Here is a 15,611-nt window from a genome sequence, read left to right on the forward strand (position 1 = left end):
GGAGCTGCGCCCTCACCAGCGCCTCGGCCTTGCTTTCCCCTAGGGCTGAGGCCTGGGCCAATCTTTGAGACCAAACCCGTGTCAGTTTCTTGGCTGCAGCTTGCCCTGGGGCTGTTCTCTTTCCGGCCACCTGTGAGCACCAGTTCTGGGCTGGACTTTGTAGCACCCGGGGCTAGAAGAGCTCTTGTCTCAGAGTGTCCCCCTGCAGCCTGGAGCTTTGAGAAACCGCAGGAACTGCAGGGTCCTCATGTCATGGGCGACAAGGCCGTCCCTTCCTTCCTCGCCCGCAGGGTCCCTCCTGGAGAGGGAGGGTGGTGTTGGGGGCTGTGTTGTCTGCTCTGGGGCCTGAGCCCAGCTCCCTGTGAGCTCCAGGCTCTGTGCTTTTCCAGGACTGAGCCCGAAGTTTCTGGAAAGGGGGAGGGGCTCCACTAGGACCTCCCCACCAGGTCTAAGAAGTGGAAACTGAGTTTTCGCGCCCCACCCATTGGCCTCAGCGCTGCGGCCAGCTCCATGTCCCTCTTTCTCTTCTTTTCCACCCACTGTCACTGACCCGGCTATAAACACATGGCCAATAGGACGATGTTCTGGCTTTTCAGGAAACAGATTGAGGTGCCTAGTGTGTCGATGAAAAGACCTTTAACTTAGAGCCTCAAATACCAAGAGATTCTCCAGACACTGGGGGTTGTGCCCGGGCACCCCGGGGGCTTTCTCCAAACCACACTGCCCCCTGCGCCCCGCACCCGGAGTGAGCGGGACCGCCTGACAGCAGCGTGCAGATTCCCGTCGGTCAGCCGGGCCGTGGGCCAAGGGCGGGCCGGAGCGTGGAGCCTGTTCCCGCTTTGGAAGCGGCTGTTGTGAATTCGTCCTGAGCTTGCACACAGACCAGTGACCCCATTGTCTGTCTCCCACCCCCGGCTAGGGGCCAGCTTCCCTCTTCTAAGCTCTTGCATATTTGTCATTTTTCTCTCCCCAGTCACTTGACTGGACTCTGTTTAAGAGGCAAAGCTGGCACTGGGCGTGGGATGGGGCGGCCTGCTGGGTGCCCTGCCCGGGTTCGGGGAGCTGCGCCCTCACCAGCGCCTGCTTTCCCTAGCAGGTGAGCCGTGGGACTAGGGAGGCGTCTGGCAGAGTGGCCAGGCCAGGGCAGGGGGCGGGGGTGGGACAGCAGTCTGGGGCCAGGGCTACTCCCAGGTCGGCCTTCTGGGTTCCGTGTTGAATTTTCACCAAGGCACGCCAGGGCCGCTTTGGCGTTATGTCTTTAAAGCCGGGGTCTTGGTTCTGTTTCGATAGGGACGGATGGATTGGTCTAGCCCCACCCAGAGGTCTGAGAAGCCACAGCTCTGGTGACTGGGCAGGCCACTCACTTCCTTCTCCTTAGAGCAAATGGCAGAGTACATAGTGGCGGTGAAAGCATGGACTTTGAAGTGTGTGTCCGGTCCTCCTCCTGCCTCTGAATCGCTGGGTTGCTTTGTCTCTCTGAGCTTCAGTTTCTTCATCTGTAAAATACAATTCGTCCTGTAGCATGCGAGCTCTCCCAGGGCCGTGAGCATGTGAGTGAATAGCAAAGCGCCTTTGTTTCTAGTGGGGAAACAAAGGTCACGTCGATATGTGACTGGAGTGCGTCGAGGGTGGCGAAGCACACGACCGCCCCCTGATCGGCACGAGGCACCGTTTTAGAAGCTGCGGTCAGGGAAGGCCTGAGGAGATGGCTCTGCACAGACTGGCGTGAAGTTCAAGAGCCATGAGATGGATTTGGGGAAGGGAAACAGCAAGCGCAGAGGTCTTGAGGTGCAAGGTACTTGTGCCTGGAGGACAGCCAGGAGGCCCATGTGGCCGGAGCAGAGTGCCAGAGGAGATGAAGAGGCAGCCAGGGGCCAGATCATGCTGGGTCCCACAGGTCACTGTGTGCAGTCTGGAGTTTGCTCTGAGTGTGATGAGAAATCTTGCAGGAAGAAGCTTTTAGGAGTGGCAGTGTCTGACCTGTGTTTTTAGAACTTCCTTCTGACTGCTATGTGGAAAATGGACCATTGGGCCAAAGTGGGGAGATCCAGGAAAAGCGGGTAGAGGAGGCTAGCGAGGGGTAGTAGTGGTCTGGACCAGGGTGGCGATAGAGGAAATGCTAATGTAATCAGGATACATTTTGAAAGGAGAGTCAATAGGATTCACTTGTGTGTTGTACGTGGAGTGTATATGGGGGTGGGGGGCAGGGGGCGGAATCAGGAAGACCCCAGGGTTTTTGATCTGAGCAACTAGAAGATGGAGGAGCCATCTGCCGAGATGAAGAAGGCTGCGGGCAAAGCAGACTTGGCAACTGCACCATTTGACATTCTGTCAGCAATATATGAGGGCTTGATTTCTCCACATCCTTGCTAATGCTTGGTATTGTCTCTTCAGTTCCAGCCATCCTAGTGGGTGTGAAGTGGTATCTCATTGTGGTTTTGATTTACATTTCCATGATGACTAATGATATGGAGCATCTTTTCATGTGCTTGTTGACTATTCGTGTATTTTCTTTGAAGAAATGTCTATTCAAATTCTTTGCCCATTTTCAAAATGGGTTATTATTGTTATGTTATTTACATATTCCAGATACCAATCCTTTACAAGATATATGCATTGCCAATATTTTTATCCCATTCTGTGAGTTGCCTTTTTACTTTTTTGATAGTATCCTTTGAAGCATAAAAGTTTTTAACTGATAAAATCCAAATAATCTATTTTTTCTTTTGTTACTTATGTTTTGAGTGTCATAGATAAGAAACCATTTTCTAAGCCAAGGTCATGAAGATTTACGTTTTCTTCTAAGGGTTTTATAGCTTTATATAAAGCTATAGTTTTATAACTTTAGCTCCTATATTTAGATCATTGGTCTATTTTGATTTAATTTTTGTACATGATACGAGGTAAAGGTCCAACTCCATCCTTTACATGTGAGTATCCAGTTGTCCAGCACCATTCATTCAGTTTTTTCCCATTGAGTTGCCTTGGCACTGTTGTCAAAACTCGGTTGATCATAAATGCAAGGATTCATTTCTGAACTCTCAGTTCCGTTCCGTTGATCCCCATGTCTACCCTATGCCCATTCCACCCAGACTTGTCTACTATAGCTTTGTAGTAAGTTTCGAAATTCAAAAGTGTGAGTCCAACTTCGTTCTTCTTTCTCAATATTATTTCGGCAATTCTGGATCCTTCGCATTTTCATGTAACTTTTAGGAGCAGATTGTCAATTTCTGCAAAAAGCAGCCGCTGGGATTTTGATAAGGATCGTGTTAAATTTCTTTCAATGATATTTTGAACAATGATATTTTGTGCTTTTTAGAGTATTTCATCCATTAAATTTACTCCTAAGTATTTTATTATTTTTGATGCTATTGTAAATAAAATTTTCTTTATTTTCAGATTGTTCATTGCTAGTGTACAGAAATACAAATGATTTTTATATTTTGGTCTTGTCCCCTGTAAGTTTAACTTGTTTATTAGTTCTGATAGTTTCTTTGTAGATTCTTTAGGATTTTCCATGTACAAGTTCCATGTCACCTACAAATATAGTTTTATTTCTTCCTTTCCAATTTGGATGCCTTTTCTTTCTTTTTTTGCCTAAATGCCCTAGATAGAATCTTTAACACAATATTAAATAGAAATAGAGTGGCCATCGTTTTCTTGTCCCTAATCTTAAAGGAGGAGTGCTTTCAATCTTTCATCTTTAAGTATGATAACAACAGTGGGTTTTTAGTAAGTGCCCCTTATCAGATTGAGGAAGTTCCCTTCTGTTCCTAGTGTTAGATGTTTCATCATGAAGGGCTGTTGAATTTTGTCAGATGTGTTTTCTATGTCTATTCAGATGATTATCTGGTTTTCTTTATTCTATTGATCTGATATATTACATTAATTGATTTTCAGATATTAAACCAACCTTGCATTCCTGGGATCAATCTCAGTTGGTCAGTGTATGCAATTATTTTTATACGTTGCTGTATTCAGTTTACTAGTATTTTGTTGAGTATTTTTGCATATCATAGATATTATGAATATCTATATTCATAAGAGATACTGGTCTGTAGTTCTTCTGCCTTGTGTTTTCATCTGATTTCAGCTATTTTTATCTTTTACTGTGTTAGAGAGTAAGGGGCAGGAGAGACTGATCAGTTTCTCCCCTCCTGCACTTACCTACATGTGGTGGGGAGGGACGAACAGAAGCCCCGAGGCTGAATCCAGACCAAAGAGGTGGACACGGTCTCATCTGTAAAATGGGATATGACCTGCCTAACCACCCAAAGGCAGTGGGCTGGGCTTGCTGGCTTCTTTGCGGTGTCTTCCTATTCTGAGCCCTGTGATTTCAGGACAGTGAGAGCACCCAAGGGAGATACCACATGCTCCTTTAGAGGAGAAGGAGGAGTGTGGTGATCAACCTCTGAGGTCCCTTCTGGCTCTAAAGCTCTAACAGCTAGAATCATGGTAATTGAGCAGCTCACTCTCCCTGTTAAGTAACTGGCCGAAATCTCGTAGAGAAAGGGATTGGGTAAAGGTGAGTCTTTGCCCAGCGGCCTGCAGGTCCATAGTCAGGTCCTTGTCGGCTGATGAGAGGCAGGCCAGCTGGTGGTAAGGATAGGTCAGAGGATGCTCTGGAAGAGCCGGCGCCTTCTTGGGCCCCAAGGAAAGAGGATCTCTGTGGTGAAGCCTGGAAAACAGCATGGTCCCTGAGGAGCAGAACCAGGCCTGGGATGGGCAGCAGCTCTGTGGGCCCTGTCTGCGCCTGGCTCCGGCAGCAGGGTGGGTGGCTCCTAAATGAGACCATGGATTCCCAGCCTTCCCCACCCAGCCAGGGCGGGGGACCAGCTGTCAGTGTGGCATGGGTGGGACAGGCAAATCCTCTGCTTCAGGTGTCTTGCTCAATAGTCATCAGAATCCCTGTGTGACCTTAAGGAGGTCACTTCCTTCCCCAGCTCAGTGTAGTCTGGGGACATACACTGGGCAGCTGTGCTGTGGGGAGCCCTGGCCATTCCAAGGACTCAGTGGCTAGTCCCTCTGTCAACTCTCGGTTCCCTCCTGGGGCAGCCAGTGCTATTTCTGTGCCTGCAGCTCAGCACAGAGGCCCGAGGTCCCTGTGAGAAAGCCCCCGAGGCAGGCGCGAATAGGCGGCCTCTGCACCTTGCAGCTGAGGCTTCGTGTGCTGACAGTTCCCGTTTCGCGGTCTCCCCAGCCCCCCACTGACGAGCGAGCTGGGGAGGCGGCACTCCGGGAAGCGGCATCTGTTAGGGAACCGCTCAGCTGCCACCCAGGGTATGACGTAATCCTGGACTCTGTGGTTGCTAGGAAAATTCTGCCTGCAGTGGTATCGCGTGGTCTTGGAACTGAGGCGAGAACAGAATGTTCCAGAGAAGGAGATGTGGGGCTTCCCACGCAGAGGAGCCCCATCCCAAGGAGACAGACAACCAGAGCTCCTTTCTGGAAGCGTGCTCCCCTTTTCAGGAATGGAGCTGGCTGGCGGCAGCAGATCCCCATTAAGGCCGGGCAGGGGGTGTGGCAGGCAGGGTCGCACCACTTCGCGGCCAGTGCTGAATGGAAGGCGTCTCTGTGCTGCCGCATCCCTGTGGCGCCCACGGTGAGGCCCCCGGCCGCTCCTGGGTCAGGAGAAGGCTGCCAGTGTGAGGCGGAGACTGCCCTGTGGCGTGGCCAGAGACGGCCAGCACCACGACTCGGGAGGTAGGGCGAGGGTGCAGTCCTGCCCTCCCCTGACCCCGTTTCACCGGCCAGAAGCTCCACCGCACACCACCCGCAGCGGCTCACCCTTCCGTGGCCTTTCAGTGTCCCCTCTCCGGATCTTGCCCTCCCTAGAGAAGTCCTCCAGTTAGTACAGAAGAGAAGGATGTGGGAAAGGCCACAAGCAGCGCAGTGTCACTGTTCTGGGCATAACCAAGAACCGTCCTTTAGAAAAAGGGGAGAAAGTGGCAGGACTCAGGGAGGGCCACGGCCCAGGAGGCACCATGGGACCCCCGTCAGCTCACCTGCCCTGCAGGGTCTGCGCCTCAGCCAGCCCCTTCCTCCTCCAGCAGCTTTGGTGGGGGGGGGCGGTCAGTATTTCAAGCGCTTTCCCTCCTCCCTCCTGCCTTTTCTGGATGCGTGTCAGAGCCTGTCTTATGGAAAACGAGACAAAGGAAGTGATTTCATGAGTGCCTGGACCTGAATCTCAAATCCACGATTAAAAAAAAAAACAATAATAAAGATTATGGCCATTATCTGTCTTCATAGGAGCCTGGCTGGCTGCAGGCTGGAAATGCGCCTGGCTATGCTCCTTGGAGCAGGTGTTGGGTTTGGGCGAAGAGGAATGGCTATTAGAAATCATAATGAGCAAGGGCCTCCAAAGGGATGGAAACAAGAATCTTAAGAAAAAGGGGAGGTTTCCAAGGGCCCCTGGCTTTGATGACCTTGGAGCAAGGGATGTGAGTGAGACCCTGACCCAGGATCAGCAGCCCTGGGTCCTCCTCACGCTCACCTCTCAGCTGTGTAGCCTTGAGCAAGCCTCTGGACCTCTCCCCCGCGCCCTGCCACAAGGTGCTGGCACATTTCCTGGCCAGGCTGCAGGGAGGGCCCAAAGGGGAGGTGGCTTTCTTGAAAGCACTTTATACTCAGAAAGCACCTTGCCAAGCTGGACTTACACTGCGCCCAGGGGTCACAGCCTCCTCGCCTGGTCCCAGGTTGCAGCCCGATGCCAGAGGCCCACCCCGCAATTTCTCTTCCCCTGCTGCAGGTGCAGAGGACGTGGTGATGGCATTTTCCAGGTCGGAGACCGAGGACCGGAGGCAGTAGCTGCAAAGCCCCTGGAACACCCTGGGAGCTGGCAAGGGCCCAGAGATCTGTGTGGACCTTGGCCGGCTGAGTGGCAGCAGGTCACCTTCCCCACCCCCTGCCCCCCACCCCCTCACACCCACCCCACCCCACCTCAGGGCTACTCAGCGGGCTGGCATCAAGGGAGACACCAGAGATGCAGTTATGATTGGCTTAAAGGGATGGACTCATGTTTGGCTGCAGGAAGAAACCTTTTTATTTTTAAATCTTGACCAACAGAAACCTTTTATTTTTATTTCTGACTCTTATTTTTTTAAAAATTTGCGCCTCGGTTTATGGCTTCTCAGGAAGCTCTCCGAGCTCTGGTGCTTTATTTAGGTCACTTTTTAGAAATGTGAAGAGTCCCGATTGGCTGCTCAAACTGGAAAAGGATTTTGATTGGCTGGCTAATGGGAAATGGTTTTTTTTTTTTCTTTGATTGGCTGCAGGTGTTCTGCTTGATAGCAACAGCTTCTCTCATCTGAATACTGAAAACAGGGTTTGGGACATTGGTTGTTATATTTGACTTGAAAAAAAGGAAAGAATCCAAGTGCGCTTTGCAATATTTATTACACAAAGAGCTCGCTGCTGCTTTCACATGCTTTGTTTGTGTTTGCATTTGATTGGCTTTCGAGGTGTGTGTTTGGTTTCCCATTGGCTCACCCATGACTCCCGTTGCCATGGCCTCCCCCAAAATCTGCTGCACGCAGACCCTCTGCAGCCCGGAGTCCACCTGGAAAGTGCATTTGCTTTAATGACCACCCCTGGCTTCACCAGCAAGGGGACCTACCTGGAGGACCCCCAGCAGGGTCCGCAGCTGGAAAACGGGGCTCCCAGGGAGGTTTGTGTTGTCCTGAAGGAGCAGCCTAGAGCTTAAAGGGTGACTGCCAGCCAAGATTTATGTGCGTCACCTCCAGGAATGGGCAGCCAGCCAGCTTCCCTTGGCAAGAATGGACTTGCTCAACCTCCGTCAGCCCCGCCCCCCACCCCCCACCCCCGCGGGTGCTGGCAGAGGCGCCTGCACTGGGCGGCTCTGTCCTTTCACCGTTCCTCTGTATCCAGCTTCCTGAGGCCTCACCTGGGGGTCCCTCCTGTCAAGGGCAGGAGCTGCTTTGGGCAGTGAGACTCTACAGTGTAGCCCAGATCTCTGCCAGGGAGTCGGGAACCGGCTCAAAGGCCCGAACTTGGCTCACAAAGCCAAACACCCACCCCCCTGAACTCCCCCAGCTGGGCTCCTGAGGGGTCTGCTGCTGACCGGTAGGTCCTGGCCAGCACTTGGAGTTCTCGCATATGAGGCCCGTCCCCCTCAATGCACTGCCTGCGGACGGGTCTCTCTCTGTCGGCCTAGAACGGACAGCGGTATTGTTTATGACGTGTTTCACTGAGTAAGGCCCACCAGGCTGGCCCTCGCCGGGGCCCCAGAAACACAATACAGAGCAGCGGTCTTTGAATGGCTGTGAGCACCCCAAGTCTTCCCACCTGCCCTCCCCACTTCCCTTGGAGGCAGCCTGCCCTTCTCCCTACGTGTCCCACAAGAGTGGAATCTGGGTGGGGAGGTAGAGAAAGAAGCAGGCCTCAGGTTGGGGAAGCCTCCACCCTCCCCCCGAGGTAGGCGGCTGAGGCCCCCTTCTTGCCCTGGGAACCTAGAGCCAGAAGAAAGCTCTCAGAGCCGAATTTCCCCTTCTCCGGGCTCGGGGCCATCGTGGACCACAGGAGTTGAACGCCAGCGTGTCCTAGGCCTGAGCCCTGGAGAGCCCCGCGGTCAGTGGGCGGTTCACACTGCCGAGTCTTGCCCCAGAAGGAGGACTCGTGTGTCACGGCCTAGACACTGTGCCCTCCTCCACACATGGGCCCCTGGCCCTGGTAGCTGACCATTAACTGCAAAGGCCATTGACCTGAGGACTGTGGGGACCCCAGCAGGGGCCGAGAGCATCTTCCTCCAGGGGGCAGTGTGTGTGTGCATGTGCATGTGTGAGCACACACACACACACACACACTCACGTGCACACTCACTCTCAGCTCAGTGGCTGCAGCTCCAGCCGAGCCCCTGGGGAAAGGTGAGTTATTTCAGTCTCCCTCTCTCGCAGGTTGTGACATCTGTTTAGATGCCAGCCTTGCTGGCTGCCCCCTCTCTGTGTACCTGTAGCTCCCATAAAGGGTCCGTGTCCAAGCCCACAGTGTGTTTTCTGCCCCAGCCTGTCCTTGTCAAGGTCATGGGCCTTCCTCTTGTTACAGTGATGGCCCTGATCTGTCTCATCTTCTGAAGAAGAAAAGTGAAAGTGTTGCTGTGGCTTCTTATTTCAACTAAAAATATATCTGTTGGAGAAAAAAACTTAACAATAAAGATTTTTAATAGCTTGGCGCGTGAACTGTTACCTCTCTTGACGGTTAGGTGCATTCACTGATTTCCTTGTCACTTGGGCTGTGCTGCAGGGTCCCTCCCTCCCCAGGGAGGCGCCACGGAGGGATGAGAAGACCAGTTTGCTCGTTTAATTGTCCATGATCTGGAGTGGAGCTCAGTCAGGGTCTGAAAGAATTTCCAGACCCGCCCGGCTCAGCTGACAGGTCTGTAGGAAGGCCCAGCCCCCTTTCTGACCTGGAGATTCCAGATGTCATCCTAGGTAGAACTGACGTCAGTAACTTTCAGAGGCGACATCACCCCCTATGCTCTTGAGCAGACACTGAGCACCCTGTAAGGGTGTGGGGACCCTTTCATCCTAAACACCCCAACATCCTATGCGATGGCAGTGGTTCTGAGAATGCTTATAACAAAAGCTCATACAGAACACCCATCTCTCCCATCATCCTGGAAGTGGAAGGCTTACTGGTGTGCGGGTATAATTCAGGTTTGGAAGCTGAGCTCATCCATGCTTTAGGAATTTTTGCTTTGGAAGCATTTTCTAGAATTTTTCATTTTCACCCTTCATCATCCCATTTAGGTTTTGTTTGTTTGTTTGTTTTCCTATTTACGGGGACTCACCACTTATGTTTCCTTTACAAAGAGTTTCATTGGGTGCTAAATGCTATGAGGTTTATACAGTATAGCGAAGGCAGGCACAGTGGACATCATTCAGTGTTAGTGTTGGGAGAGATATTAGAGGTTGTCCAGTAGCCCATGCAGTGGCCAGATGTGTGAGCCTCTCTGAAACATCTCTGAAAAGGTCTTGTCCCACTTTTGCTTGAATAGTCTTGAGGACTGGAGAACTCACTACCTCACAAGATAGCGCGTTCCATCTTCGAGCTACTTACGTTCATTCTTATATTGAGTTGGTCTGTCTTTCTCTTTAACTTCCTTTTCCAGGAAGGAGTTTACAGTTATTGAAAGATAAAGCAAGACAGCTATGTTAGCCAAAAATGAAAAAGACACATATGAAGGGCTCGCGTTATCTGTAGGATTCCCCTACCCCCACCCAGTGTTCTGAGTGGCACCGTAGTTAGTTAGCCTTAGAGGTAATCAGCTCTTCTAAGCTCTTCCCACCTGCCCAGCCCCCAGCAGAGAGGGAAGTGGAGCTGGGAGGGAGGAGTCTCCAGAGCAGTCTAACTCCCCAGGTCTCTAATGGGAACTAGGCCACACAGGAAAGATGAGTGGGGCCACTTCAGCAGGCAAAGGGAAAACATTGGGGACAGTGCTGGGTCTTTCAGGGTCCCTCAGCCCACACAGCAAGCAACCTGCTGGGTCCACCTCCCTAAGTGCTGGTGCCTGCAGCCAGGAATGACCCCAACAGACAGGATATGGACTGCTGAGGCCAGAGACAGCAGGGGCGGGGGTGGTGGGAGTGTGTGGCAGGCTGGGCCTGGGGTGGGGGGTCTGGCCCAGCTGAGGAGCAAGGTAGGCCCCCTGCCATTTGTTGGTGCTTCCCAGCCCTGGGAGGAGGGTGGGGAGAATGAACGGAGGGCATCATCTCCCTGACCCTGCAGGTGTAAAGCAGCTGTGAGAAGCCAGGCTGCTCCAGCCTGGGAACAGGAAGGACCCTTTGTAGCAGTGAAAACCGATCTCTCCGTGGCACCTGGTTCGGTGGTGCGGATGGGAGCCAGCTTCGGAGCAGGAGCTCTGTGGGCCCTAGGGGACCCTGCCACCACCCGCCCGCCCTGCCTTCCTGGGCAGGTCCCCTCCCCCACTCCCTTGCTGGGGGCCACCTGCTCCTCTCCCTCTCCTGGAGAATGAAGGAGACCCAGACTAACCTGAGGCCATGTTTAGAAAACACTTCTCTGTCCAGTGAAGGAACTTTCTCTCCTGGGCCAACGGCTGGTGTTAAGGAGATCAGGGGGCTTGGTGGACCAAGCTGCTAGTCCTAATTTAAAGAAAGTCCTCCTCGAGAGGCAAAGGTAGTGAAATGCTTTCTGCATATGAGCCAGTGCCTTGCCTTCACTTTTTTCCTCGACACTGGTGCCACCCCTCACGGGTGGGTTCCCATGGGTGCCTTGCCAGGCCTGCGGGGCAGGGAGGGAGGTCAGGAGAGCTGCTGATGAAAGCCGCACCCCACTCTGCCTGGGCCTCCTCCCCAGGGAAGGAGCAGAGTGTGCGACAGGTGGCCACCTTGTTTGCACACCTGTGGGAGCCCCACCCCACCGGCATAGCCTCTGCAGGGGACATTCTGCCTCCTGGCCCGTGGCCTTGGCTGTGGAAGGGGGTGGGTTTTCACAAACATCTTTTCTGCAGGTGTCTCCGTGTCTGTCTTAACGCAGCAAATGCGTACTGGGTGCTACCTGCGTGCAGGTGCGTAGCAGTTTATCTGCACCATCTTTAGTCGTGTGTGAGGTAAGTATGTGATTTCACAGATGAGAAAGTAGGGGTTATGTAGTTCGCTGAAGGTCAGCGAAGTACGGCCAGGACTTGGACCCACGGTGTCCAACCCCAGACTCTGTGTTTGAAGCTTTGACAGGAGGGGGCGGGGTGGGGTGGGGAGTGAATCCTGCATCACCAGGTTGCCCAGTCCCCGCTCCGCGGCCAGCTCTGTGACCCCAGAACCAGTCTGGAATTTGCCCCTGTTCTCTAAGCCCCATCACATCTGGTTGTAGTAGGTTGTTAATGAACCTTCGTCAGGTGGGTTAACCCTGTGCGGGGTCCTCGGGCCAGCCCAGAACAATAGAATGAAACTGCCGCTCTCCCAGATGGAGCATAAGCTGGTCTCCCACTGACTCATGGGGCCCGCTGGAGCTGGCCATTCTGACCCCTGCCCCTCACCTGTCACCTGCTCATGCTTCCCTGTGGGGACCTGGCAGTTCTCCTCCAGGCTAAGCTGTTTTTTCTAGAATAAGTTGCTCTTCCACTCTATACTGACTCTTCCTGTTCATAGTCAGCATCTGGCAGTCTGGCCTGGAAGCACACCTGTCCCCAAGTAAGGTCAGCAAAAGAGCTCTGAATTTGGGGACCACAGCCAGGTTTGGAACCCTGCCTCCCTACTGTGACCTCTGAGTCCTTGGGCAAGCCTCAGCCTTAGTCTTTTCACCCATAAAATGGGAATAATAATAATAAAACAATTGTACATTTGACAAACTACACAAAACTGCTTTGAACCCAGCAAAAGCCTAGTCAAGCATTATTCTTTCTTCACCCTCTGTCTATACCATTCACTCCCACTGTATCATCTTTATGTCTTTATGTAGTTGGGGGCTGGGGAGACATTCCGGCTCAGAGCAAGAACTCTAGAGGCCAGCTGGTGCGATCGAAGTCTGGACCTGCCACTTGGCAGCTATGTGACTTGGGGCGAATTATCTAACTATTGGAAAAAGGAAAAACAAAAGCATCTATCCCATAAGGCTGTTGCCGAGAATTAATGAGAGAGATAATGCATATGAAGAGCTTACCGAGTGACCTGCCCACAGCGGGGAGTCAGCACATATGGTCATCCTCAAGTCATCGTGATGATGTCCCCTACCCCCATCCTCTCTGCTCGTAAGCGATGCAGAGCAAGGCCCTGCCCGCAGCTCCCGGTGGAGATAGAGCCCCAGGTCCAATCAGGTGCTTGTTAACCGCTTTCCGGATGAGGATGAAAGGGCCCAGAGGATCCCTTGACGGAGCCGCCTCCTGCTCCCCGCCCCCTGCTCCCTGCCCCCACCCAGACCTCTGCCTCCGCTAAGCAGCTTTTCGTGGGGGAAGGGCAGGAGTCCCTCAGCCTTCTTGAACCTGCAGAACTGAGGTGGAGGGTCCCCCAGATGGACCTTGTCATGGCTGGACAGGCAGGGAGAAGCCAAGCAGGGCCGGGGATGGGCGTCCTGTGTCCCAGGGGTCTGCTGGTGCTCAAACTCCAAATAGAGTCAGAGCCAGCCAGGGAACGGGATAAAATTAAGTCCTTGATCATGATCAAGTGGTTTAAAAAAAAACCATCAGTCAGAGGCTCCTTCCCACTGCAGCCGGCTCTGCTTCAGAGCAAACGGGTGGAGGGGGACAGGGGAGCGGCTGTGCCCTGAGCGCCCAGCACCCCTTACCCCTCCTGCCCCCCCCATCGGTTCCAGCCCCCCAGAGCCTGAGGGTCTTCTGCCACTTCTCACTCATCTTGCCCAGAGCCCAGCAGAGATGGGATGAAGCCCTTAAATTCCTCTCAGGATGTTGGCTGTGATGGGGGGAAGGCCCTCCTGCACTCGGCTCAGACGCAGCCCTGGGTTCGAATCCCGACTCTGTCAGTTGCGAGCTGTGTGACAGGGTGAGTCACTCCGTTTCCGAGTCTCTTACCCAATCTGGAGCACGGGAATAATAATGGCACCCGCCTCCCAGACATTGTCTGGGTTAGAAGTGCGAGACTCAGCAGTGGCTCACCTGCCCGGGGCTAGGCCATGGGACGTACTGGCTGGAGAGAATTTCAAAACAACAAAACCAACTGAAAATCTGGTCTCTTTTTTTTCCTCCCTGCACCAGCCACACTAACCCTGGGGCTGCCCCCAACCTTTGACCTCCCCTCAGGCTGGCTGCTGCCTCTGCTTAAGGGGCCTTTTCGAAGGGCCATGGAGCTAGTGGGCTGTGGGTGTTGGAGGGGGCTGAGCTGCCTACCTTGGCAATAGGCCTGTGGGGCCTGGCTCTGGGCACCCCCTGTGCCCTTCCCAGCCTCCCCGACTGCCTCACCCTGCAGCCCACGTCTGTTCCAAGCGGCCCCCGAGGGATGGCAGGTGGCTGAGCTGCTGGCACCTGGCAGGACAGAGCCTGTGGTTCCAGCAGGCAAGGAGGGAGGCCTGAGGTGTGCCTTGGCTGGGGACCTAGGACGCTGAGATAGGGAACAATGAGGCAGTAAAAATAGCCCTTTGTTTACCATAGGCTGAGCATCCTCACATGTCCTGCGTGGAAGAAAAATATCAACCTCCCTGGGGGGCCAGGAACAGGGAGAGAGGCCCTAGGCCCTGGGCTTGGCGGAGGGAGTGGAGCTGGGAGGGGGCAGGGAAGGGGCCCAGTTACGCGGGAGGCCGGACAAGTCAGGCGGAGCAGCCTCACCTTGCCCTCTGCTGTTTCCACAAATCCTCCCCCCACCTCCCAAAGTGCCCAAGGCACCTCTCCTGGGCCTCACCAGCCCGAGCTGACCTCTCCTGGCCAGGCCCATTGTGCAGCCACCGTGGACTCCCTCAGAAACCCTCTGCCTGTGGCAGACCAGCGGGGACCGGCTGCTCCTGCCCACCCAACCCCTTCCTGGCCAGACCGTTCCTGCCGGCTTGACCCTTTGGGGATCTGTCTTGCGGGGGAGGGGGGGGCAGTCCAACATCCCAGGGGAAGGTGGTCTGTGGACTTTTCTCTGGCTGAATGACCCCCTGCAGACCATCCAGAGCCGCTGGAAGCCACGGAGGGACAGCCTGGACTCTGGCTCCTCGAAGTTTCTCTCGGGAACCTTCCTTCGGAGCTCTCACAGGTCCTCGCAGCTCACGCGGCCTGCTTCAGAGGCGAGCCCCGAGCCACCTGGCTGGCCCCCAGGACTGCTCCCGACTTCCAGAGTTAACCCCGCCCAGGCGCACCGTTGGGCCCCTGCCAGGCGTTCGGTCAGTCAGGAAACACTGACTGAGGACCTACTGTGTGCGAGCTGGGAGGCAGCAACGAGAGGGTCACAGACACTCCCCGTGGCAGTGGAGGCTGCTGAGGCTGGCTTGGAAAGAGCACAGTGTGTGTGTGTGTGACGTTGAGGCGGAGTGGGACCTTATCGGCAGGGAGCCGAGATGGCCTGGAGGGTCCCTGGGACCTCCCGCATCTACCTGGAGGGCTGTCCTTCTGCCTGCCACCTCAGGAGGCTCATGTGAGGGTCAGGGCATGAGGGTGGCAGAGCCTATGGGCCCGGCTCCTCCCCAGCAGTCAGACAGAGAGGGAGGGCAGCTGGAAAGTGCTTCCAGCTTTCCCAGGAGACTGCTTCGGAAGGGGGAAACCTGGGGGCGACGCGTCAGGGCCAGGCCAGGAGTCCGGGCTAGAGCCTGGCATTGGCGGGAGAGCCAGCAGCACTGCGTCCCCCACCGGCCCCGGGGGCTTCTGCTGGTATCAGGTGGGCAGCTGCCAGTGTCAGCCCGGGACTGCTCCTGCCGCCTCCTCCTGGGCTGTGCGATCTCTTCAGGGCCCCAGACATTTGCAGTGAGAAGGGCCAGAGAGGTGTCCTAGTACCTTGTCCCTCTTCCCAGATGCTGAGAGGACGAGCCCATGCTTGTGTTTGGAGGGCACGAGAAGCTTATGAGATTAAGCTCTTAAAGGTTATTAGGCAGAGGAGGCTGGGGCTGGAGGTGGGCACTGCAGATAGAGGCCTGGACCTCCATCAGGGTCTGGGGGCCATAGCCCCCTCTGCCGCTAACCTGGGTGGTTCTATTCCGTGTGTCTGAGCCTCAGT

At 54.3% G+C, this 15,611-nt stretch overlaps 1 protein-coding gene across 2 annotated transcripts in view; it reads left to right on the plus strand.

The window, feature by feature from the left end:
- CTNNBIP1 (catenin beta interacting protein 1) overlaps positions 1-9,182 on the plus strand; it is a 44,077-nt gene extending 34,895 nt beyond the window's left edge. For both annotated transcript variants that reach the window (XM_039842281.1, XM_039842282.1), the window contains one exon: positions 6,749-9,182. In XM_039842281.1, coding sequence (XP_039698215.1) covers positions 6,749-6,807 — 59 coding nt within the window. In that variant the 3' untranslated portion in view covers positions 6,808-9,182. The remainder of the gene's footprint in view (positions 1-6,748) is intronic.
- The last annotated feature ends 6,429 nt before the right edge of the window (positions 9,183-15,611 follow it).

This window comes from Pteropus medius, unplaced genomic scaffold (genome assembly GCF_902729225.1).
Source record: "Pteropus medius unplaced genomic scaffold, Ma_sr-lr_union100, whole genome shotgun sequence".
NCBI classification, from domain to species: domain Eukaryota; kingdom Metazoa; phylum Chordata; class Mammalia; order Chiroptera; family Pteropodidae; genus Pteropus; species Pteropus medius.